Raw genomic sequence first — 24,892 nt, forward strand, 5'->3', positions numbered from 1 at the left:
CGTTGGTATCTTTTTCAAATGCAACAATATGATGACTTTGTATGCGAGATGAGGATTGATTATGCTATGTGTCTCTCGAATCATTTTCCCGTATGCTTGAAACTTCGTTTTGGCTCTTTTGATGTCAATGATCGCCTACCCAAAAAAAGACTTCTGCATGTCAATAATACTTATCTCAAGCATGAGCCTTTTCGCACTATGATTGTGAATATCATCCCGCCTTTGCTCTCCCAGATGTATGGTAACATGGACATAGCATGGATTCGTTTTGTTATGCGTGTTCAATCAGTTATACAAGATTATGGCAGGGATTATTTGTCACAATTAAGGCAACGGGTTAACGAGGCAAAGGATGCTTGTAACCGATTAATGCACTTGGCTAATCATTCTTCTCTTACAGATGCTCAAATGACTGAGTTGTTTTCTGCTCGTGCAATATTAAGGCACAATGATGAGAGAAAATTGGCCAAATGGCAGACTCGAGCTCGTCAACAGGCTTTTGCAGATAAAGGATGTGCTTCTAAACAATTTTTTCAGCATTAAAATCACTCGAGGCAGTTTCAACCTATACGGAGAGTTAAATTACCGCCAGGGGAGTGGACCTCCACTTTTCGAGAGCTAGCACTAGCCCTACGCTCTCATTATGGAAGGATTTTTGAGGCCCCTTCTTCTCCCATGAGAGAAGCGCGTTACATGTTTCTATCGCATGTCACTTCCATTCTCTCGTTGGGGCAGGCTCAAGACTTGGAAGCTGTTTTCACTGAGTCAGAATTGTATGCCAGCTTGCTTGATTTAGGTCGATGGAGAGCTCCTGGTTAGGATGGTCTCTCTGTGGAATTCTTCTTGTCTTTCTGGGACTATTTGAAGTTGCCTCTATTATTCATGATGAATACATCTTGGGAACAACAGGAATTACCCTCCTCTTGGAAAGAAGGTTTGCTTAAGCTGATCCCTAAGCATGCATTATGTCAAGAATTTTCACATTGGCGGCCTATTACACTTATGCCTGTGGTATATAAATTAATGGCAAAAATGCTTGCTAACCGACTTAAATGCTTTCTGCATGAAGGCTTGCATCAATCTCAATACGGCTTCATTCCGTGACGTCAAATTACTGATAACCTCGCAAATGTCATTATTGGTATGGAATATGCAAAATATACTTGACAGGATGTATTAGTCATGCAGGTTGACATTGAAAAGGCATTTGATACTGTTCTTTGGGATTACATTGCGGATACCATGCGACATTTGGGCTTTGGGCCTAGGCTATCCCGTGTCGTGCTTTTCTTGTATGCAAACAGTACTTCTGCAGGCTTGCTGGATGGTTCTCTCACAGAATCCTGGCCTTTGGGACGGTCGGTACGGCAAGGCTGCCCTTTGAGTGCTTTGCTTTATGCGATCGCTACTCATCCCTTGTTTATGTATTTGGATTCCTTGACCTCCACTGGTAGGCTGCATGGCCTTACTTTACCTTCTGGTCGACAGTTTGCTTGTCAAGCTTATGCAGATGACTCTTTGTTCATGCCTCGTAATAACTATGACGATGTGCAACAAATTATGCATACTCTTCACTTGTTTGGATTGGCAGCAGGTCTCAAAGTTAACTTTTGCAAATCCAAGCTATTGCCTCTGAAAGAGTGTGACTGGCATAAGATATTGTGGCCTAGGGAGATTGTTCCTCCCCATGTTCTGGTTCGCCACTTGGGTTATCCGCTGGGTTGGAATGTATCGGCCATCAAGAAAACGGATTGGGTGCTCCAACGTCTACATTCCAAGTTGAATTATTGGAAATTGTCCACGTGGCCACTTCATGTGCGTCTCAGGATTGTCCAATGCATCCTTGTGGCTTATGTGCAGTTTTACTTGCCTTTGTTATCCTGGCCTCGGTTGCGCTTGCAATCCCTCATGTCCAATATTTTAGAGCATTTTTGGCGGACCTCGTCTAGCAAGAGGGGCCTTCTGCTTCTATCGATGGACAAGCTGTGTTCTCCCAAGCGGCTAGAAGGGTTGAATATTTTGGACTTGAGACGTCATCTTCTGGCTCGGAAAGCTATGTTGTTGCCCGTTTTGGTGGAGCAGAAGCAACCCTAGGCTCTCATGGTCGCACATTTGTGTGCGCACATTGTCACCCCTTCTTTTGGTCATTGGCAACAGACTTATTGGGATGTTGTTTTTGGGAAGCTTGAAGGACACATTCCTGGATGTCCATTTACTTCTTCTCTAATTGTTGATTGGAAGGTTGTCACTTCGCATTTGGCTTGGGATGGTCGACAATCCTCTGGGGGCAACTCTCTTCGCTTGGAGAGTCTGCATTGGAGCAGGGTTTTTGCTTCGAATTTGGTTCAACGGTCTCCTCGCCAAGCGTATTTTCTTTCCCAATAAGGAATTTGTCAGGTGCATCAGGTGGTTGATGACTCGGGTTATGTTCTTTCTTTCGCTGATGCTGTCTCCCGTTTTCGGTTGGGTCTTCACTATTCTCCTCTCTGGCGAGAGATTCAAAACATGCTTGCTGTTCATTCGCCCATTCCTCCTCTGGATGAAGACTCTCGCTTCTTAGATTGGAATCTGGCTACTACTAGATTGGACTGTATCTCAGCTGCCAATGTCTATGCCATTCTTCAGTCTGATGTATGGATTGCGCATCGGGGTAATCAGTTGTGGTCGCTTTTTGAGTCATCCTTTTGGTGGCAACACGCATTGTCTCGCATTTGGCAGAGTCATCTGCCTTTGAAGGAACGTGTTTTCTTGTGGCGGTGCTTGGTGGGAGCTCTACCTGTTGGCAGTGTGTTGCATGCTCGGCATATTGCGCCTTCCCGTTGCCCCAGATGCCTTGAAGCTGAGGAGACCGTGCCACACTTGCTCTGGTGTTGTCGTCACTCCAGAGCCTTCATTCGGCAAGTGTCGACTGCTCTTCGACTACGTTTTCCTTCCGGCTCTTTTCACAGACGATTTTGGCTTTTTGGGGTGCTTCGGTCACCACAATCTTAGTTTGCGGTCTTCTTCACCTGGGTCAGATTTTGGACTATGTGGGCCATTTGGCATCATAGGAACTCCTTAATGTTCCAGGGCACTTTTGTTGACCCCTTTCCCTATTTCAAATTATCTCTTGGTCAAGCGCTGCATTTTTGCCTATGAAGCTGGAGACATCACTCTTGATGCCTACAGGATTTACTTTGACTGTTTCTAGCCTTTGGAGCCTCATAGTGCTCCGTCTTTTGTATCCTTTTCTTTTCGTGGGTTTTCCTCGTTTTGAGGTTTTCCACTTGTAAATTAATCAAAGCAGATTTACAAAAAAAAAAAGTGTGTGTGTGTGTGTGTGTGTGTGTGGGGGGGGGGGGGGGGGGTGGTGTGCCAAGAATGGCACATAAAAGGTGGAAAGGATTGGTTCGTTGGTGTTGTGCTTCGCCTTCACCCCACCCACGCGCTGCCCCCCTTCTCCCCTCGCACTGTCATTGTCTCCCCCCACCCCCCCTCGCCCCCCATGGTTGACAGTCGAATCAGGCATTTTCGTTTTGACTCGCCTTCTTTGTTGTTGTCTCGTCCTCCTCGTCCACAACAGCTCACACAAATGGAGGCTCCTGCTCCACCCTAGAGGGACTTAGACGAAGTCCCCTAGCCACACCCTATAGAGTCCACCATCCGACTTGCTCTATTGCCAATAGAGCAAGCGAGCCTTGCAGCAGAGATGGACCGCCTCCATGCCACCTCTGTCATCTGCAAGATTAGCGGCACCCGACCCAGCAAAGGTGAGGTGTGCGATCTCCTCCACGCCCGCCTTCTTGCGGAGGTGGGAAAGATCATCGATGTTCAGTTCCTTGGGCGTGATTACTACCAAATCGAGTTCAAAAACCCCAAGATGGCTTCCAAGGTAATTTCGATGAGCCCGCTGGCCATCCATGCAGTTAGGAATCATTTTCGATAGTAGCGCCATGGTTTTAACCCAGCTTCTGATGTCCTTGTTGAAAAAGCAGATTTGCCCATTTCAGTATGCTTCTCCGGCCTAAGGAGAAAGTACTTTCCCCTCTTATTTAGGATTGGCTCTGACATTGGGATAGTCTTGGAGTCTCCACGCACAGCTTTAGTCGCAACCAAGGCAGCAGGTATATCTACAGTACACGTTCTGGTTCGGCACACCCACTCTCCCGAAGGTAGTCCTTCTGCCTAGGATGAGTGGTGGCTGGTTCTGCCAGAGCATGCAGTATTCAGGACTCCCGAACTAGTGGTTCATCTGCAGACAAATGGGCCATCTTGCAAAGGCCCATCCTCGTAGGATAACCCGACCTGCACCATAGACTCAGCCTCCCAAGGCTGGTCCGACACGGCACACATGATCCCAAGGCACACACACTGGCACTTCTTCAGAGATGGGTGACTAGCCATCCGATGGCTGGCAGCAGGTTCACGGTCATCGCCGTTAGGGACAAGTTCAACATACAGGCCCCCTGGTAGCCAACCTGTAATAGGCCAGCACCACTGGGTCCTATAGGGAACCGGTTTGACCTCCCATAGCAGGATACCCCTGAGAAGCGGCTTCGCATGGTTTCTTGGCGATCAATCTCCTTACCTCAAGCTTGTTTCAGAGTACATGTTTTTTTTCTGGTAGCCAAGGGTGCAGAGGCCTTACACACAACGGTTAGTTTCTCTTTCCGTTGTGTGACGGGGATCACACAGAGTGAACCATGCAACAATGCTAGACTTGCTCCATGTCCAAGCTCTTGATTTCTCACACCACACCGGAGACTTGGGGGCGACAGACTTGCTAAAACCCTTTGGTCACTAGCCAAGTTCTTTGTAACACCGCCTGACACGGCTGGCTGTAGGCACATTATGGTGTACTTCTTTGCCAACGCCCAGAGTGCGCCTTGCTATGTATATGTACATAAGGGTACCTGGACAAAGGATGTGGCCCTACGGACTTCACACTCATCTTGGGCCTGGATGGGACAATTACTTTAGACGCGTCTTTGTCCACATCGTTCGGATGTGGATTTCTCCCCTTCCAAGCTGACCTCGAAGAATGCGAGGTTGGCTGTTGTGGCAGCATTGGTTTTCTCTCACTAACCCCATTTTTCTCTCACTAACCCCATGAGGATTGTCTTATGGAATGTGCAAGGGCTTGGTGGACCCCAATTTCTACGCCAGAGAGGTCGACTAAGACAAGAGCTTCAGAGATGCCTTCTGGGAGGCACGATAGATATTCTTATGATGCAGGAACATCGCCTTTGTTCCATTCTTTGAGATGCTTATGAAGCATGCTCTATGCAATGCGAGAGGTGGATGTGTGGTGCATCTCTAACGTACTAGAATGGTGGGAGGAGGTGCATCTCTAGTCCCTCTTGTGAGAACCACTATGTGAGCTCCGCATACCAAGATCCTCTATGCCCTACCTCAGCCAACTATCTTGAAGACTCGAAAGCTCTATATGATGATTGATTAGGTGGCAATCTCTCTGAATCTGTCTAGAAGGCATACGGTCTAAAATATGGCCTCCACCATCATAGGTGGTGCAATAAAAACGGTTCGAACAATATCATGGGGCACATGAGGGTTTGCTGAGGATCTATGGTCTCTCTAGTTGTGTCCACCAGCATGCTGCTCCGTACATCGGTGCTGGCGTGAGAAAAGTGTCAAAAAGCCACCCCTTCGTCCGAGGCTCCTGAAACTGTGCCAGTGACACCAACTCTCTAGCATGGCCAAGGCAGCATATCCCTGTTTGAGTCTGGTCCTTCAAGTGCCGGCAATAAAAAAAGTGTATACATATGAAGTGACCACCTCCACCTGACCCCCTGCAAATGTGAATATAGCCTGGCTCCTACCCTGACTAGAGGTCATGGAAGACCACTACCTTGGTCTTCCGAAGGTTCACTGTGAGACCTCCCTTAGTACAAAAACCATCTATCGTATCCAGTTGTCACTGTAGACCTTCTGGAGACTCAGAAACCAATATAATATTATCAGCATGCATCATTATTTGTCAGCAACGCACATCATTTAGTATGTTTCTTAGAGCTCAACCATATCATCAAGCCTTGGTGGTGGGTATTTGCACTATGGCTGATGTTAAGTCAATTAATTCCCGGCTGACAAGGATAAAGCCAAATACTGACATCCTATGAGTTCTTTGTGCTTGGACACCCTAAAAAGTTTACCTTAAGTTAATTTGTGTGCATACAATTGTCTGTTAGCAATGAATATGACTATAGGTCCTGTGACAAAGACTAACCTATTGCTACTTTAAAATTAAAGATGATTTGAGCATTTAAACAACAAACGTATCTATTCATTTTATTTTGCAGTTTTGAAATAAGTATACTTACAGAGAGTTGTGACCCGTTGATCATCGAAATGGTCGCATTGATTTGGATCTTTTTCCTTGGTCGATGGAGTGACGTATCTTGTTGAATAATGGTTTACACCAATGAAGTCTGAGGAACCTTGAAGTAATACCGCCTCATCCTTGGTAAAACGAGGAAGACGATCGCCAACCTCTTCTCGCATGACAGTAGGATAGTCACCAAAAAACAGAGGATCCAGAAACCTTAAAAAATGCCATATTAGCTTCGTTTAACCAGAAATTCCGTTGTGTTGTATAAGCTGGTACAGCTACTTGATCAAAATTTTCTTGTATATTATTTCGTATAATACATCACTGAAGTGTAGAATTCACAGATTTTTTTATATTAATCATCTCAATAAACAGACTTCCACATCAAGTCGCTTAGCCTTGACAAAGTCCATGCCCAACATTTCTATTATAAAAGTCTAAAACATAAAATGATTCCAAGCACAAAATTCTGCCTCTAAAAAATGGAATTCTAGAGAGAATGGGAAGTGTCCCTGCCTCCACAGCAGACAGTACCTCATACTACGGAACACTTGGAGAACCATGCAAGGACAGCAGACCAGGACTCTTTATCCTCTCCAATAGCCTGATCAGCAGGTACATGATCATAATGAACAACATAGCAGTTGATCTGCTCAACTAGCTCAAACTTTACAACTTGATGTTCTGACATTGTCAGCCTCCCCTCTCTTCTCATTGAAGAAATTTAATGTAGGATCCAAGCAGCAAAATGGGACCTTGGAAGCAAATGGGACACGTGTCCCTGCATCCACAGGAGCCAGTACCTCGAAATATGGATCACTTGGAGAACCAAGTTGTAGCACAAAAGTGAGTAATGTTGTGCTCTTTGTGATGAGGGGTCAACTCTATGCAGTATGCCTCACTGACAAGAAGCATTGCAAGATAATAAAAGGTACACAGCACAGTAGACAAAACAAGAAAACCACATAGCACTGCATCTGAACACTGAGAACTTGAGAGTGAACACACTCACTGAATGTGCATTGCCCCAAAGATGACTACAAGACCACGACCAAGACTCACAATTGGGTGTCAACACATCTAGCACCAGACCAAGACTCAAGACACAAGGTACAATGGGGGTGCAAGGTCTAAGGTGCAATGATCAAGTACAGTGAGGTGCAGACTCTAGACTAAGACTGAGGCAAGTACCACCCTGAGCAGAGTATCACCCTTGGAAAGGTACCATACCTAGCCCTAGGCGACTAGTGACTACAACTGACTCCACGTACTCATGAGATTCATGAACCCCCAAGAACCCCTTGAATATATACTGCGGAAATATCTAAGTGAGCGGCTCTCTACATTGGCATCCACTGCCAGAGGCTGAGATTAAGATAGGGCTGGCCACTAGGGTGTAAAGGATCATGGATGGTACGCTGAATCCACACGTTGCACCTTGGTCCACACAGTGTTGTAGGTATACTTGGTATCCTCAACCAACTAAGCATATATATGCAATCATAAAGGGCAGCCAACTGCTAACACAAATATCTCTAACAGTCCAGCTACACCTATCTCCGAACTGTGGTGGCCGTGAGCTGGCGACGGTGTCCTCTAGACCACCACTCTCCCTATTCACCACGTGGCATTGCTTGGGCGAGAGTCCACCGAGTGTGAAAACCCAAGGCTAACTGTGACTGCTGTCCAAAGACAACTGATGGCCATGTCCGATGATACTATAGTCTGCTACAAGTTGCCCGCCACAAGACAACTCATCGTCCTGGAGGGTGGTGGTATAACTTACTAGTGACTCTGCAGTAAAACTAGTAATGTGTACACTGGAAAATGGTGAACAAACCATCGAACTATTGCTCCAAGGATGGTGGGGGTGGATAGAAAGGCAGGTATGGGGATGGGGGCCACGCATATGGGGGAGGATAGGGGCCATACCCCGGATGAGAGTACATCTGATATGGCATGCCGGCCCTATGAGCAGCAGGTGGAGGGGAGGCAATGTGAGGGACAGGGAAGGCGGGTGGTTGACAGCCTGAAAAACCCGAAGCATAATGTGGCGAGGGTGGTTGTGAGAAAGAGGCCACAGATGAGCCCACAAACTGAGATGAAGCTGAAGCCGGATGTGGAGACCCTGCTCCATAGTCACAAGGGACACGTCCTGAGGAGAGGGGATGAAGGACCAGGCTCAAATGGATTTTTAGTGTAAAAAAGAGGGCGGGACGGCAAGTGGGGATGGGAAGCCCAAAAATGGGCGTCCCCTTTGACTATGCCCTGCTCTCATTGGCTTCTCTACATCATGGGAAACAAATGAAGTATCTATTATTATCTGTGCTGGTACCGCCACATTAGCAACACTAGTAGCGACAGTAGTAGGCAATGCATCAGACTGCGAAATCGCAATTGAATATGATGGACATACATTAGCTACCACTGGAGGGAGCTCCTTGATGGATACCAGTTTGTCGGCCTCTCTAAGCTGCATATGTGAAGTTCTAACTACACTTTTGAGATCTTTCACCTGTCTATTCAGCATTCTACTACTGTGCAATCAATACATATCTATCCATGACTCTCTGAGCGTTGCTCCGAACCTCCCTTTGCATGCTTTCATAAACTACATGATGTAACCCACAAGCACCCCATAATGTGAGCACCACATCCACAATAGTCTAAATGGTTTTTCTATCAATCTCCAAATGTCGGCTTGGGAAAAAGAGTTATGATATTGTACACAGAATTTTAAAGAATCCTGAGAAACAGCACTAAGAAATTTGGTAAGAACATTTGAACACATTGACACAATGAGCACAGAAATCATTGTACGAGGATTACTGAATATAAGGACTCACGGGTGAGAGGTTCAGAGAGGAAGAATTTCTGGAAAAGAGCGGCATACTTGAGCAGAGCGGGTAGGAACAGACGAGAAAAACGGACTCATCTAAAATGGCTGGCTGAGAAATAAACTATGGAATCAGGTGATTGAAGCTGCAGACCTAATGCGGAAATGGCAGATCGTTCCATGAATAGACCTTACAAAGTGGGTTAATGGTAGGGCCTCAATCTGGATCCATTGACCAATGGCTAAGGGAGACCATCAAGGGAGGTTAATTGCACTGCACCTTGTGGTAAAATCTCTTGCACTCTGTATGGCCCTTGCCAGATAGGGACTAGCTTCTTTGCTTTTTTATAACAATGAGCTTGATAGAGTAGCACCAAGGATATTTTAGGCTTACGAAGATGACGATCATGCAAAGCTTTGCGACGAAGTTGGTTTGACTGGAGAGCGCTTGAAGCTAACATCATGCTTTCCTCCAGCATGGACAGACGCCAGAGATAGATGGACTCAAGACTAGTATCTACACGAAAGGTGCCCACCCTAGGTGATCTTGAGTTGAATTCAAAAGGTGCAATGGCTTCTAGGCCGAAAGCCAACTGAAAGAGAGTGTGATTGGTCATTGCTTTGAAAGAAGTGCAGTAAGCCACAGAGTATCGAACAAGGTTGTTTCAACACGTACAGATCTGATCCGTACCGTACAATTGTATTGTACATATCCGTACGGTACGGATCAATTCTTTCATTAAAAAATTTGGGAGATAAGATCACTGAATTGTAGCGCGAGGGTTTTCGAACCATTCCGTACACTTTTGGACACACAAACAGAGAGCAAATTGGTGTTTTTAGTAATGGTGTGTTATTTCATAGCTTATTTGAGCTTTGATATGCTTGCTCAATCATCAATGTCATCTGAAGTGTCTTGCAATAGTTACACAGTTTGTAGATGTCATGTAAAACATGTCTTTAAATGTCTCTAAAAGTTGGTTGCCTTTTCTCTTGTTTTTTATTGGAAATGTCCTAGAAAGTTTAGTAAATTGAGAGTTTTTTACAAGAGTATATATTTTTACATACATAAAAGTATTTTATGTACAGAACAACGTACAATACATACAGATCCACCACGTGCAGTAGGTTTGGAACCACCTAAGTACAAAGGATTGCTTGAGCCCACGAAGTTGGATGCAAATGGCACGTTTTCCGAAGGAGTGAAATGTTAGTGCTTTTAGCTTGCCCATTTGCTCTTAGGTAGTATGAGCAAGACTTATGATGGAAAATCCCGTAAGTGGACATATCGTAGAGATTAACTCGTTTACAAAGTGGTTACCTCGATCTCTAGTGATCTCAAGTGGGCAACCAAACTTGCAAAATATATTCTCGTATAGGAACTTTCCCACTATGTTAACTGTGCAATCGGTGGTGGTGAGTACCTCTACCCACTTTGTGACATAATCTACATCTACTAGAAGATACTTCTTATTGCCAGGTTGTGATGAAGGACCAACAAAGTCCAATCCCCATTTTTCAAAGGGCAACCATGCAATTGAGACCTGCAAAGGCGGCGAATGGCCTTCCTATTTGGTATAGGCGCACAACGTTAACAGACATCACATGCCTTGACATGAACAATTGCATCCCTAAACACATAAAGCCACCATAAACCACTCTGTAATACTTTTTACGTAGTAATGTGATAGTGGTAATACTCACTAGTGGGACCACTATGGACATCTTCTAAAATATTCTCTACTTGATGAGGCGAGATACATTTGTGCAACACACAATCTAGTCCAGACTTGTAAAGCTAGCCTCCAATCAAGGTAAATGATTTGGACTTCAACAATAGTTTTCTCTTTTGCAACGGAGAGACATTCTCTCGGTATAGGCTAGTGGGATAGCAAATGCAACGCATCGCCATACCATTCCAAGGTTATTCCCACTTTGAAGAGACTACTATCTGGGAAATCATCTTCAACTCCTGCAGGTTCTTCACCTGTGTGTACCCAAGAGAGGTAGCTGGCCATGACATGATGCTTGCCGTGGCGAAGGACCACCTTGAAATCGAACTCCTGAAATAGAAGTAGCCATGTCTAAACCCAGCCTGTGGCTTATTCAGTAGATAACGTAGAGCATGATGCTCAATAATGATTTTGAAGTATACACCCAATAAATAATGGCGGAATTTTTGCAGTGCATAAACAATAGCTAAACCTTCTCTCTCTGTTGTGTTGTACTTGCATTCAGTCTTGGTGAGGAGGGGGCATGCATAGTGGATGGGGCCGATCCAGGTTGAATTCTTTGCTAGGCTGAGTTAGAACGTCGCATGCAGCAGTTTGACTAGTATTAGTATGCACGTGAAAAATGAGAGACCAATAGACACTTCTTTAGATAGGCAAAAGCTTGGGCCTCAGGCTTGGACCACTGAAATGGGACAACAACACTAGTCAGCCGTGTTAGGGACTAAGCAACATCTACATACATGGGAATGAACCTTTGATGATAACCAATATGGCCTACAAAGCTCGGAACACCCTTAGGGTTGACTAGGGGAGGTAACCTCAGAATGACCACTATCTTATCAGGGTCAGCAGCTAAACCTTTGGCAGGCACCACATGACCTAAAATTGAACCTTGAGAGACCAAAAAGTGGCACTTGTTAGGATTGAGGTCAAGGCGCACCTCCCAACATTTGAGGATTAGTACGGAGAGTTGAGCTAGGTGCTCCTCTAAATTCTCCACGAGGGTGGAACATTACTCGCTCGAGAATGTTGACATGAAGATGCGAAAGTGATCAGTGAATAGAGGACAAAAGATGACGTAGACAGTATGATTGAAATACGGTGGGGCCATTTTGCTATAGATGAAGATACCACGAGAAGTCACAAAAGCAGTCTTGATCTCATCATCATAATGGATCCCCAATTGATTGGGGCCACTGAACCCATCCATCCATAAAACTATAAAGTACATGCCCAGCCACATCTTCTAGGACTCTTTTAGCCAGGGGATCGTAAAGCCATCAGGAATTGTCAACTTGTTGAGAGCGCGGTAGTCAACACAGACACAGATTTTATTGGACCGCTTCTTTGGAGCTATGACCATCAATGACAGCCATTCTGAATGCTCCACTTGCACGATGATACTTGCTGCTTGCATCTTCTCTAATTCTAGTTTGACAGCTTCATCGTACTTCAGGTTGAGCTTGTAAGCGCGGCCTCTAACTAGTTAAGCCCCACTGACCAAAGGGAAAGTGTGGACTCCTAGCTCTGGTGGTATCCCTTGTAAATCTTGGTAAGACCAAGCAAAAACATCCTCGAACAAGTGCATTAAAAAAATTACTTGGTCTAGCGACATAGGGTGATCCCACACCCATGCAACGAAAAAAATCGGTTGGAGGTTGTCAGAGTCGCCCAAGTTGACTAAGACTGGAGAGGGCACTGTCGAAGATGTCTCTATAGATGAAGAAGTTACCGCTTCTTGGAGCATAGAGACATCATGAGCTGGTGTCTGATCAATATTGAAATCAGCATATGCTTACCTTGGGGGGAAGCTTGTCGAAGGGTAATTCATCAAACACAGAGGTGAGCTTTGCCTTGGTCGGAGAGTTGTATACAAAGGGGGTTGAGGTTTGGGTGAACTCATGCAGAGAAGATTTCTTTCCTCTGCTATGGTCCTTTATAGGCTCACCAAGCCCAAGGCCGGTGAAAATGATCCATAAGACTTTACTTGAAGCATTATGGTTCATGTCTCCTCCTTGGGCATGGGGTTTTGGAACTCTCATATGACCACTTTTCTTTCTCTGTATACTACCCGTTTCCCTTCTATTCTTGCTGCTCTCACTTTTGCTAATTCACTAGTTCTATTTTAAGCTATAAGAGTGTGAGTTTATATGTTATGCATACCTTGGTTCCTTCCAAGTAATATGTCTGCTTTAGGACTGCTCTCTTCTCCTCTAACCTGTCCTTACAAACTGCTACCTATTTTCCATAATTGCAATGTATGTTGGATCCCCAATATCCACAAAGGGAATTGCCTTCTTGAGAGTCTCATTTCGTATGTTTTTTTCTGTCATGTATTCATTTTCCTCTTTTATGGTTTGAGGCTAGATCTTGGATAACCCGCCAATTCTAATAGTCTTCCGATTTGCTTGCACTTTGTCTTCCTCTCTATTTGTAGAAATAACTTTTGAGACAAACTAATTAGTTACACACACACCCAATTTTTTTTTTTGTAAATCTGCTTTGATTAATTTACAAGTGGGAAACCTCAAAGCAAGCAAAACCCACGAAAAGAAAGCGATACAAAAGACGGAGCACTATGAGGCTCCGAAGGCCAGAAACAGTCAAAGTAAATCCTGTAGGCATCAAGAGTGATGTCTCTCCAGCTTCATAGGCAAAATGCAGCGCTTGACCAAGAGATAATTTGAAATAGGGAAAGGGGTCAACAAAAGTGCCCTGGAACATTAAGGAGTTCCTATGATGCCAGATGGCCCACATAGTCCAAAATCTGACCCAGGTGAAGAAGACCGCAAACTGAGATTGTGGTGACCAAAGCACCCCAAAAAGCCAAGATCGTCTGTGAAAAGAGCCGGAAGGAAAACGTAGTCGAAGAGCAGTCAACACTTGCCGAATGAAGGCTCTGGAGTGACAACAACACCACAGCAAGTGTGGCACGGTCTCCTCAGTTTCAAGGCATCTGGGGCAACGGGAAGGCGCAATATGCCGAGCATGCAACACACTGCCAACAGGTAGAGCTCCCACCAAACACCGCCACAAGAAAACACGTTCCTTCAAAGGCAGATGACTCTGCCAAATGCGAGACAATGCGTGTTGCCACCACAAGGATGACTCGGAAAGTGACCACGACTGATTACCACGATGCACAATCCATACATCACACTGAAGAATGGCATAGACACTGGCAGCTGAGATACAGTCCAATCTAGTAGTAGCCAGATTCCAATCAGAGAAGCGAGAGTTTTCATCCAAAGGAAGAAATGGGCGAATGAGCAGCAAGCATGTTTTGAATCTCCCGCCAGAGAGGAGAATAGTGAAGACCCAACCGAAAGCGGGAGACGGCATCAGCGAAAGAAAGAACATAACCCGAGTCATCAACCACCTGATGCACGTGACAAATTCCTTATTGGGAAAGCAAATACGATTGGCAAGGAGACCGTTGAACCAAAGTCGAAGCAAAACCCTGCTCCAATGCAGACTCTCCAAGCGAAGAGAGTTTCCCCCAGGGGATTGTCGACCATCCCAAGCCAAATGCGAAGCATGCATTATGTCAAGAATTTTCACATTGGCGGCCTATTACACTTATGCCTGTGGTATATAAATTAATGGCAAAAATGCTTGCATAAATTAAACCTCCCATCCATCTCTCAGCCGGGTCATTAAAGACCAAGCCCGGGAAGAGTTCACGTCGAACAAGCATAAGCACTCCAGAATGGCTAGCTGATCCTGCATAAGCTATCCAGTAGCCTGCAAAGTAAGAAGTCTGTCCTGCAAATTGGTGTTGGTTATGCTCTTGAAGAATCACAATGTCTGCTTTACATGTATGTACATAGTGCCAGGTAAGCCGCCACTTGTCGTGATTGCATAACCCTCGCACACTATAGGAGATGCAATTCACAGAACTATATATTCTATATGGTATATATAGTGGACAAGGAAATAGGGAAAGAAACAGGGGAATAAAACTCAAGTACCAGTGCCCATCGACACATCCTCCCCAACTGAAGGTCCTGAGAAGGTGGGTCAATACCTGGACCTGGATAATTGAAAGGAAATGCACATTGCAATGAAGAAGCTTCTCTAGTAACAACCTCCTTGTAAGAACGAACAGCCTTGTCCCAAGCTTCAGCCAAAGAAGTGTTGTCATTACAAGGGAAATTTTTCTGACCAACATTCTTCAAAGGAGGCACATAATTACGAGAAGATGCCGGAACAGGAGGTGTAGCAGCTTTGATGGGTTTCTTGGGCACTATCCAAGTTTGAGAGGTCGAAACCTGTTCTTTTCCTTTGTCTTTAATATTTGGAGAAGCAGAAAGTGCAGACAATTGTACTTGTTTCCCCTTGCCCTTAATCGCCCCAGCTGAGGGGGAGGAGGTTGAAACTCCTTTAGTTTGAACCTCAGTAGAAGGTTTCCGAGGTGAGCGAGGTTGAGGAGCAGGGATGGCTGAAGGAGGTGGTTGTAGATTTGGTTCCGGACATTCGGACTGCATATGACCAAATTTGCCACATCGGAAGCAAGAAGTTGCAAACTTGCCCCATTTAAGCTTAAATGGGCGCTTTCCAACCACTATATCCCGAGAATCGATCGAAATACCTGCTGGTGTGGGGATATCCGTGTCCCACAAAATACAAAAACGGTTTGTGTTTGCCTCCAGCTTAGGAGGGCAAATGACTTTGCCTAACTGAGCAGCCAACAAAGGAAGAAAATGACGCCAAGTGCGAGGAAAGTTGACCACCTCAACCCAAACGGGACACTTGTGACGAATGAGACTCTAATAGTCCTTGGTAAGAGCCCAGGGAAGCACATGAGTCATCTGCGTATTGAAGAAAAGAGGAGACATTTCAAGCAGAGCATCCCGAGCATCCATGTCAGCCAGCAAGACTTTGTAGAACCCTCGCGCATCAAAGTAAACCCCTCGGACTGCTTGCCGTTTGAGTAGGAAATCAACCCATTGGCCTACATCTTGAGCAGTAGGCATTCTACCCGGGAAAAAAAGAATCACAGCGTTAAGTGCATATTGAGCAACAGGATCCATGAGCTCCTGTATAGGGATGCGCACTTCCATAACAGGAGCGGATCCTTCCCAAGCTTGACGTGCATCCTCGAAGTCCTCATGCAAACATTCTTTGATAAGACTCAAAGCATCAATTTCCGAAGTTTCCATGGCTTTCCGACGCTTTATATATACACTGATCAGTCGAATCCATATGAAGCTCTCACACACACACTCTCTTCTTTTGTCTTTTGGGAGTTTTTGATAAATGACTACTATATACACAGGAAAACACACACACCGGCTAGCTGTACAAAAACACACACCCCTCTCTCGCACACAAGACAATGGAAGGACCGCGTGCAGGCAAAATCAAACTTCCACCCCCGGCGCGCTGTGAAGGGCCTACATAGGGTAGATGTTGTGCAGAACAGAGTTGCGCGACAAACGAGGCCGAAGGATTCACCACACACCCAAATCCCCCACAAGCGTACACACACACGCACACGACATAGACACACACACGCACACGCAAGGCGGCTGTGATGCCACACACCACACACTGCAAATCTGACCAGCACGTTCGTGACTTCTGTGCCTTGCTGTACTTTGCCTGTAAAGACGCTTTCAGTACTTCACACACACACACACACACCAAGCAGGACTGCACAGAGCGCTCACTGCAGCAGCAGGTAGCGCAGGTCCTAGGTCTCGCGCAGGAGGGCAGAGGGTGCTGCTGGCTACAACAGTAGATCGCGTCCCTCTCACACACTCGCACCCCACACACAGAGCTAAGCGATCACCCTGCAGCGAAAGCAAGATGAAGGGTCTAGCTGCAAACTGCGCGTCGAATAGTGCAACGCAGGGGCTGCAGGGGGCAGGGATGGGCAACGCGCTAGGGCTGCAGGGCTCAGGATAGGGCGGCGCACAGAGCCAGACAGCACGCAGGGCAGGCAGATCGCATACTCTCCGCACGCGCACACTACACACACACACACACACACACACACACACACAGAGTCAGGTCTATGCATAAACATGTGAAAATCTGCCCTTATTAGCTGCTAGGAGGAGTATTTGTAGACCATGGGGTGGCAGGTACATGTAGTAGACAAACATATTATGTTTAGGCACCTTGGCTATCCAGTGGGTGTGAATGTTAGTGTCAATTGGTTGTTGACATGGATCTCTAGCAAGATCATAGATCAGTTTGTCCATTGGAGAGACTTCAAGGCAGTTCAGACCGCATGCGGGAGCGCAGAGAGGCTTTCCTGCAACTCTGGCGCCCGGGGCCTTTCTTCACCGAGGTCCAGGGGTGCACCTAGATGGCACTACTAGCCACCAGTGTGGCTTTTTCCTCCTCCCATTTTGTGAGCTAGCCCCCATTGTACATATTTTGTTTACTCACTAGGAGAGTCTCCCCATTTTCTTGATGTAGCCCTCTCTAGTAGAGGTGGTTTGTAGCCCTATGTGAAGATTTATTAACCAATGGAAGGATCTTTTTCTTGGGAAAAAAAAAAAGATAGTTTATTGGAAATCGTGGGCATGGCCTTTCCATGGGGGGCTAAGAGTAGCTCGAGCAATCATGCTTCCTACTCTTTCATAGTTCATGCCTTCGCTAACTTGGAACACCAAAGCAGTTTCTAGAATCACCCAACTCATCAAGCTTTAGAAGAAAAAAAACTTAAGTTAGAGATGGTTTGGACCTCATGACAAGCCTAAAGAATGGGTGGGGTAGCAATTTTGAAATTATGGACACATATGATATCCAAGCGTTGGAGCAAGATATGTGTGTTGATTCCATGCAGCCATGGGTTTCTACTGCTGAATATTTCATATGGGATGCAGGACTCTAGCATGGCAAGACTCTGGTAGAGGCACCATGGTGGCATATTATGAATGCGAATGATCCACTCAAATGTAACCAATTGCTCGCATGCTTGGTGCTTTAATGGAAAGAGGTAATGAAGTTTGTTGAATGGAAGCCACCCTCTTGCAGAGAGACAGTACATTTATAGTGTTCTATGGAGAGAGTTTTTCCGAAATTGGCAGTTGTAGGTCATTGCAGCATCATTCACTAGTCATTTTCCACGTACTACACCATCCCAAACATGTTCATTTATATTCCAGATCTGGAGGGCAGTCATGTTGGAAGTCTGAGAAATCTCCCTCATTGGTATCTTGGAGTATGCTGGGATCACCATGAAAGAGCATTTGCATCTTTGATTTGCTTCGGTCATACCCTACTTTCTCATTCTTTAACAAAAAAGCAATCATATGTAGTACTTGTGTGACCCTTCTACATATGCCTATATGTTAAAGAATGAGAAAAAAATTGCAATCCTTTGTAGCAAAGATTAATCAAAGTGGGCAGATAACTAGCATGCAAAGGTATAAAGCAGTCTGGTTTCCAGAACCAACCACATGCTATGATGTAGAGTGTTTGTGATAAAGTTTGATGGCCTCCAAATGTAAATCCTTGCAAGTATATACCGGACTTGGATATTGTGTATTTTATAAGGCTCAAATTCCACACAATTAAATGCTTTTGTTATTGACTGTTTGCGACTTCACATTATTGAATGTTAATAACTCTCATAGCTCTCTGCTGAAAATTGTCTGTTTTCTACCATTTTGAATTCCTTTGCACTAGTCCCCAAGTCCTTGAACTACTCTACAAACAAAAAGGTTGTAACTGCACAAACTTGTATTCTCATAGTTTTGTAGCATGGTTGCCAAATGCAGGGCTGCTTAAATGTGTGATACAAGGTTTCGTTTTGAGAGATAAAAAAGGAAGTTGTTCCTTCAGGATCTCCGACTTCCTTGATGGTAGAGTGAGGAAACAAACTTTTTGCTCTTTCAATAAAGTACCATTTTCTTAGCTGAGAACTCTACACCTCAAATAAGGAAAATAAAAAACTAGACAAGACAAACGGTTCATGAGATGGAAGTCTCTCTTCAAGAGCATCTCTTTTAGGTGATGCATCTTACCAGCCTATCTGAAACTCCATGCGCCTTTGAGAAGCATCCCTGTCAGCATCCGTGTCTGCCAAAGGCTCTGCCCATTCGCCATCAATGGTAATGCCTATTACTCCACCCTGCTCCGCCTGCAACCAAATTATCAAAATGCAGTTCACATTTAGCTCACCCTCAAAACGGCCTTCAGTTTGCAAAGAAAGAAATGCATGCTCTCACATTGAAATCACACTTTAGACTGGCAAAAATCACCAGCATGTGGAGGATGCACTGTTGAAGAATGCAACAGGCACCAAGAAAAAAATGTGGTGTAATCCAGGTGCTCTCTATATATCTATTGTGGCACTTGTATCAATACTCTATTGTTTTCATTGTGCAAGAGAAAAGTGTGAAAAGCATCCCAATCATACTGAGTGGGAAGTAGCATACCTATGTCACACTAATAATTTTGTGACCACCATATCACTAAGGCATACCAACTTTTTTGGGAAGAAGATGATGATCCAGGTGCTACACTGTTTGGTGTTACTACAACTTTTATGTATGTTGATGAATGGAGTTTTTAGATTCTTTTTTATTTATGCACAATAATTGTTAAAAGGGATAGACATTGGCTCCATGAGAGCTAAGACCCCCTTCACAACACTTCATCCATTCACAGCTACATAATCACAACCACCACCTAGTGTATAATCACCTCACTAGTGTGATTTAGTTTTTACACTTTTTATTAATTCTTGCACGTTACCTCTCTCTCTCTCTCTCTCTCTCTCTCTCTCTCTCTCTCTGCATGGGCTGTGGGTTGCAGCGTGGGCTGCTCCACAGCATGCTCCCTCTCTCTCTCTCTACCTGTGGGCTGCTGCCCCTACGCGCTCTCTTTCTTTCTTCCCAAGCTGCTCTCCCTGTTCACCCTCAGCCGGCACAGCCCTTATGAGCTGCTGAGGCAGAGAGCTGGGGGCTTCTCACGCCACCTCCCTCTTGTGGGCTGGGGGTTGCTACAGCCGCCCCTCGCAAGGACCAGCGGGCTGCCCTTTGCCTATGTGTCCATCGTCTTGCTGGGTATTGCTTCACCCTCACAAAACATGGAAACCATCTCCCCTGCTCCACCTTCACAGGACACGGAAACCATGCAAGCCGCGAGCAAAGGCCACCTTCATGCTCACGAACAAGCGGATGACACAAATGGAAAGGGAAATGAAGGAATGGAAAACAGAGATGGAAGGATGGTGCAAGGAGAAGGCCAACCTCCTTCAGATGGTCTTCAACGAAGGCGCACAATAAAATGGAAGAAGGAGAAAGAGAACCTAAACGCAGAGATACAAGCACTTGAGGCGGACTCACAGACACTCAAAGAAGAAGTCTCGGCCCTCAAACAGGAGCTTGCTAACAGAGCAAGCAGTGCACTAGAGTAAGGTGAATTTCAGCCCTCTGTGATAGAGGAAATGGAGGTAACCAACGAGCAGGTACGGATGATCAAAGAGGAAGAGAAATTGAATGTGGTGAAGACGTCTTCATGGGCGGATATGATAACAAAGACACAGAAGAAGGAGGACGAGGCCGAAAAATGGATTGAGGTCGCCTAAGAAAGGGAAAGGTAAGGAAGCTCCTTGTACACCAACGCTTATCAACATGAGCCTCGAAGAGGAACAAAGACGGCAGATGCGGGCTCTACATGTGAGAGTGACCGGCCTCAAGGACATAAACAATGTGGAGAAAGAGGTCACAAGCCTCACGTCCATGATGGGGGTGGAGAAACCTTTGCACACAAAGGCATGGAGAGTAGGCAAGAAAAGTGATGGCCCAGGAGAGTCTACAAAGGAGAGAGTTCTCATACTACGCTTCCCCTCCTTGGAAGAGAAGAAGGAATTCTTGAGGAAGAAGCCTACTCTCAAGAAGACAAGTATTTTCCTTGGCAATGACCTTACTCTCTCACAGCTCGCACATATGAGAGAGGTAATGCCAGAGATTAGAGCGGCAAGGGAGAAGAGAAAGATAGACTTCTACAGAGATGGTTGGGTGGTGATTGTAGAGCGGCTCGTTGCATGGCGGTGCGAGACCTATGGGACCACACTGAAGATTGCTACTTGGAATTGTAATGGGTCTAACGTTGGTGGATTTGAGGACAGTTTCAGAGACAGGGACATTGTATTCTTCTCAGAGACTGACCAGGCCCCTGGACAAGTGATGCCACACATGGTGGGATATAGATGGGAGACAGCCCAAAGGACAACTAACGTTTTTGCATGGGAGTAGAGGTTCAGGAGTAGCCGCAGTGCTATTTAGAGAGGAGCTACAAGCACTACTACATATTGTACGGAGAGATGAGCATGCTAGATACATGTGGGTGAGATTGAGAGCTGACACAGGTCAATTTCTATACATTGCCATATGTTACTTTCCTCCCAGTACGTCAGTATATGCTGCATCCAGAGGGTAGTCGCCTTTCTCTATACTAGACGATGACATATGGGTGTTTTCTAGGGATGGTGATATCATTCTCCTAGGGGATTTCAATGCCCGAACGGGCAACTCTCAGACAATCTTCTACAACATTTTAGATGAGATGCTTAGAGAGCTGGATGTGGGTGAGTTGGGGCTTGACAGACGCTCACATGACAAAGAGCAGACAGAGTATGGGAGATGCCTCATGGAGATGACGACTACACATGGGTTAGCCACACTTAATGGCATATAGCGATTTCCTGGAGCAGCCGGTTTCACATGCTTTCCACACAGACATGGAGCCACAGCCGAGCTTTGTCCCTTGCATCTAGGATTTCATAGTGGGAGCCAAGCCAGCGGGCGTAGCAGTGGATCATACTCTCTTGACACTGTCCGTTTCTTTTCAGTATAGTACAGCCCACACATTAGGAGGCAGTCACACACCCGTTATACATTTACAACAAAGACTGATTCCGTTTACCCACACACTCAGCCGGGCAGGAGACAACATTCTGGGAGCATGCCCCAGAATAGTTGGTATGATGAGGAGTGTAGAGAGATGAGAGCCCAGCTTCAGAGGGATCTTCTTTTAGGAGTCATCACTCACAGACAGTCTCAGATTGCTTCCCGACGCCTTGTGCGACGAAAGAAGCGAGCTTACATGGCTCAGATGGAGCGAGACTTACATCATATGTTCTCGAGTAGGGACTCAGAAGAGGCATGGCGACTCTTTCATGAGCACTCCCCTCCCCCATGATTACTTCACCTGATGTGTGGGGCGAATGTGCGACATCGTTATATACAGTTCTTGGACAGGAACCCCTTCCAGACACTACAGAGCCATGCCCAGCTACGAGCACCTTCTTTACCACTGGGATGGTACAGAGGGCCATTGACAAGATGAGGACCGGGAGGGCATATGATCATGACAGTCTAGTAGCGGAGCACTTTATACATGCTAGGGATATGTTGATGGAGGTTCTTGCAGTGTTGTTCAATTGTGCCATGTGTGAGGGGTTACCTGAGACTTGGAGGTTGTCTATTATTGTGCCTATCTTCAAGGCAGGTGATACCGCACTATTATGGTTGAACACACATTGGCATAGTTGTATGCATCCATTCTTGAGCAGCACTTGAGTAATTGGACAGAGGGTGAGGGTGTACGAGCAAAGGGTCAGGCCGGTTTCAGGAGGGGTTTCTCCACTCTTGATCATATCCTCACACTTAGAGCCATCATTGAGGAGGGCAGGTCACATGGGAGACAGATTTATTGTAGATTTGTGGATTTCCGCAAAGCATTTGACATGGTACCGAGAGCTCGATTGATGTGCTACAGGAGATGGGGGTGTCCATAGAGTTGATTTGGGGGATTATGGCTTTGTACAGATCAGTGATGGGACATGTACGAACTCCGGAAGGGGTATCTGATTTAGTTCACTCTACTATTGGGGTGAAACAGGGCTACCTATTGTCTCCTACTCTATTTGGTATGTATGTTGATGAGGTGTCTGATTACATTGACAAAGAGGGTGACAGAGGTGCCCAACTCGCAGGAACGTGGATCCCATTGTTGTTATATGCTGATGATAGTGTGTTGATATCTGACTCACCAGAGGGTATGCAACAACGTTTGGATGCACAACACAATTTTGCAAAGGATAGTGGATTGTGTGTAAACCTTGGTAAAACCAAGTTTATGATGTGTAACACTACCCCACAGTGGATCATGAGATCGGCACCTACTTTCACATATGGTCAGGAGATTGTGGAGTATACAGATGCATACACTTACCTGGGGGTAGTCTTTACTGGGCCGAGATTTTCTTTGAGAAGAGCAGCAGACACTAGACTGACTGAAGCTTATGCGGCTTTGGGAGGATTGGAGAGGATGTGTTCGCAGGTTCAGCTACAGGAACCTAGGACAAAGTTATGGCTCTTTGATGCTTTGGTTGCCTCTACTACGCTATATAGGGTGCAGGTTTGGGGACCTTCTGTGGTCAAGGGTGGTTGGAGACGTATGGAGAGGCCCTTGGTATCTATGATCTCTCGGCTGATTAGAGCCAAGGCCTCCGTACCGCACGATATCATTCGAGCAGAGTTAGCTACCCCCCCTATAGAGATTGAGGCGCTTACCAGATCAGTCTCCTTTGTACACAACCTATGGGATACTACTAGAGATAGATATGCCAGGTTGGCCTTAGAGTCCTCAAGGCAATTAGCTCTAGAGGGGGATACATCATGCTAGTATCCATAGATGACATCATGGTTTCAGACACATGGCTTCAGACACATGGCTTCACCAAGGACAGGCTGCCTCCTTTTCAGTACTCTCTACAGGCACCCTTGATGTCTCTGACACGGGTGGAGATTACTAGACTCATTCGTCAAGGATCTAATCCAGTTGGACAAGAGGAGGACATGGATAGAGCCGGTACAGGAGTTGGGCACGAAGATGGCTTTCTATAGAGAGCATCTTCTCCACCTCACAAGGGATGGGTTTATGATTCGACCTAGCTATATGGACACACATCTTTCTCATGGTTTGCGTTTTGCCATTGGTCAAATACGCACATCCTCACATCAGCTCGAGATTGAGATTGGCAGATTTTAGAGGGATACCAATACAAAGCAAGATATGCCGCTTATGTCTTCTAGAGCCAGAGACAGAGTTACATTACATATGTCATTGCACAGTGTACTATGAGATACGAGGCCGTTTTCATTGTCTATTCAGAGAGGGTTTTGGGCCTCTATCTAGGGTCATGAGTTATGAGGATCAGAGATGTCTTGGACTGTATCTACTTGAGTTACACAGGCATAGAGACACTTTACTGAGGAGAGCTGGAGACAGACAATCCCAAAGACAGATTATAGATTTCTTTACACTAGATATTGGACACCCAGAGGAGCACCACCATTGCACAGCTCTGCCCGCACTCATACTACCACTACTTGGCATTCTCATAGACCGAGCATTGGAGCTAGGAAGATAAAGACGATCGCGATTGAGGAGAGTAGCTACACAGTATCGACGAAGACTACAGCAGAGGATTCGAACCATACTTTCTCGACGTCCGGAGTGCAGATGGGGATGGATCTCTACCATATCTCCCCCCCCCTTCTCATTGTACTAAACATTGTACTGGGCACCTTTTGTATTAGCTACCACATCCATATAGCCCCAGCTTATAGTAGTTGTATTTTTGTTTCAGTTCTTTTTGGTACCGGACATGGTAACAGCTTGGTCTCATAGATCATTTTGGCCTTTTGAAGACATTAATATATCATTTCATCTCTCTCTCTCTCTCTCTCTCTCTCTCTCTCTCTCTCTCTCTCTCTCTCTCTCTCTCTCTCTCTCTCTCTCTCTCGCGCGCGTTGTGCTTCACATTTCTTCTCTCCATCTCTCTCATTGCCTTGGAAGCCACACAAAACTATCTACTTGTTGGACCACGAGTATGCTGATCACAATTTGCTATTCACACTATATGATACTCATAATTTGGACAATTTATAGGTAGTCCTTACTACCGTCTAGTAGCCAGTGGTGAACTGGTGTCACGAGGACATGGCAACTACTAACCTTAGT

General features: G+C 45.6%; 1 protein-coding gene across 3 annotated transcripts in view; it reads right to left on the reverse strand.

The window, feature by feature from the left end:
• The window catches only part of LOC147457739 (beta-glucosidase 4-like), a 159,732-nt gene that overhangs the window by 59,613 nt on the left and 75,227 nt on the right, over window positions 1–24,892 (reverse strand). For all 3 annotated transcript variants that reach the window (XM_086512560.1, XM_086512562.1, XM_086512563.1), the window contains 2 exons: window positions 18,880–18,995; window positions 6,321–6,541 (listed from right to left, as the gene is read on the reverse strand). In XM_086512560.1, the coding sequence (XP_086368686.1) occupies window positions 6,321–6,541; window positions 18,880–18,995 (337 nt within the window). The remainder of the gene's footprint in view (window positions 1–6,320; window positions 6,542–18,879; window positions 18,996–24,892) is intronic.

This window comes from Adiantum capillus-veneris, chromosome 5, assembly GCF_014529385.1.
Source record: "Adiantum capillus-veneris isolate H3 chromosome 5, ASM1452938v2, whole genome shotgun sequence".
Lineage (NCBI taxonomy): Eukaryota > Viridiplantae > Streptophyta > Polypodiopsida > Polypodiales > Pteridaceae > Adiantum > Adiantum capillus-veneris.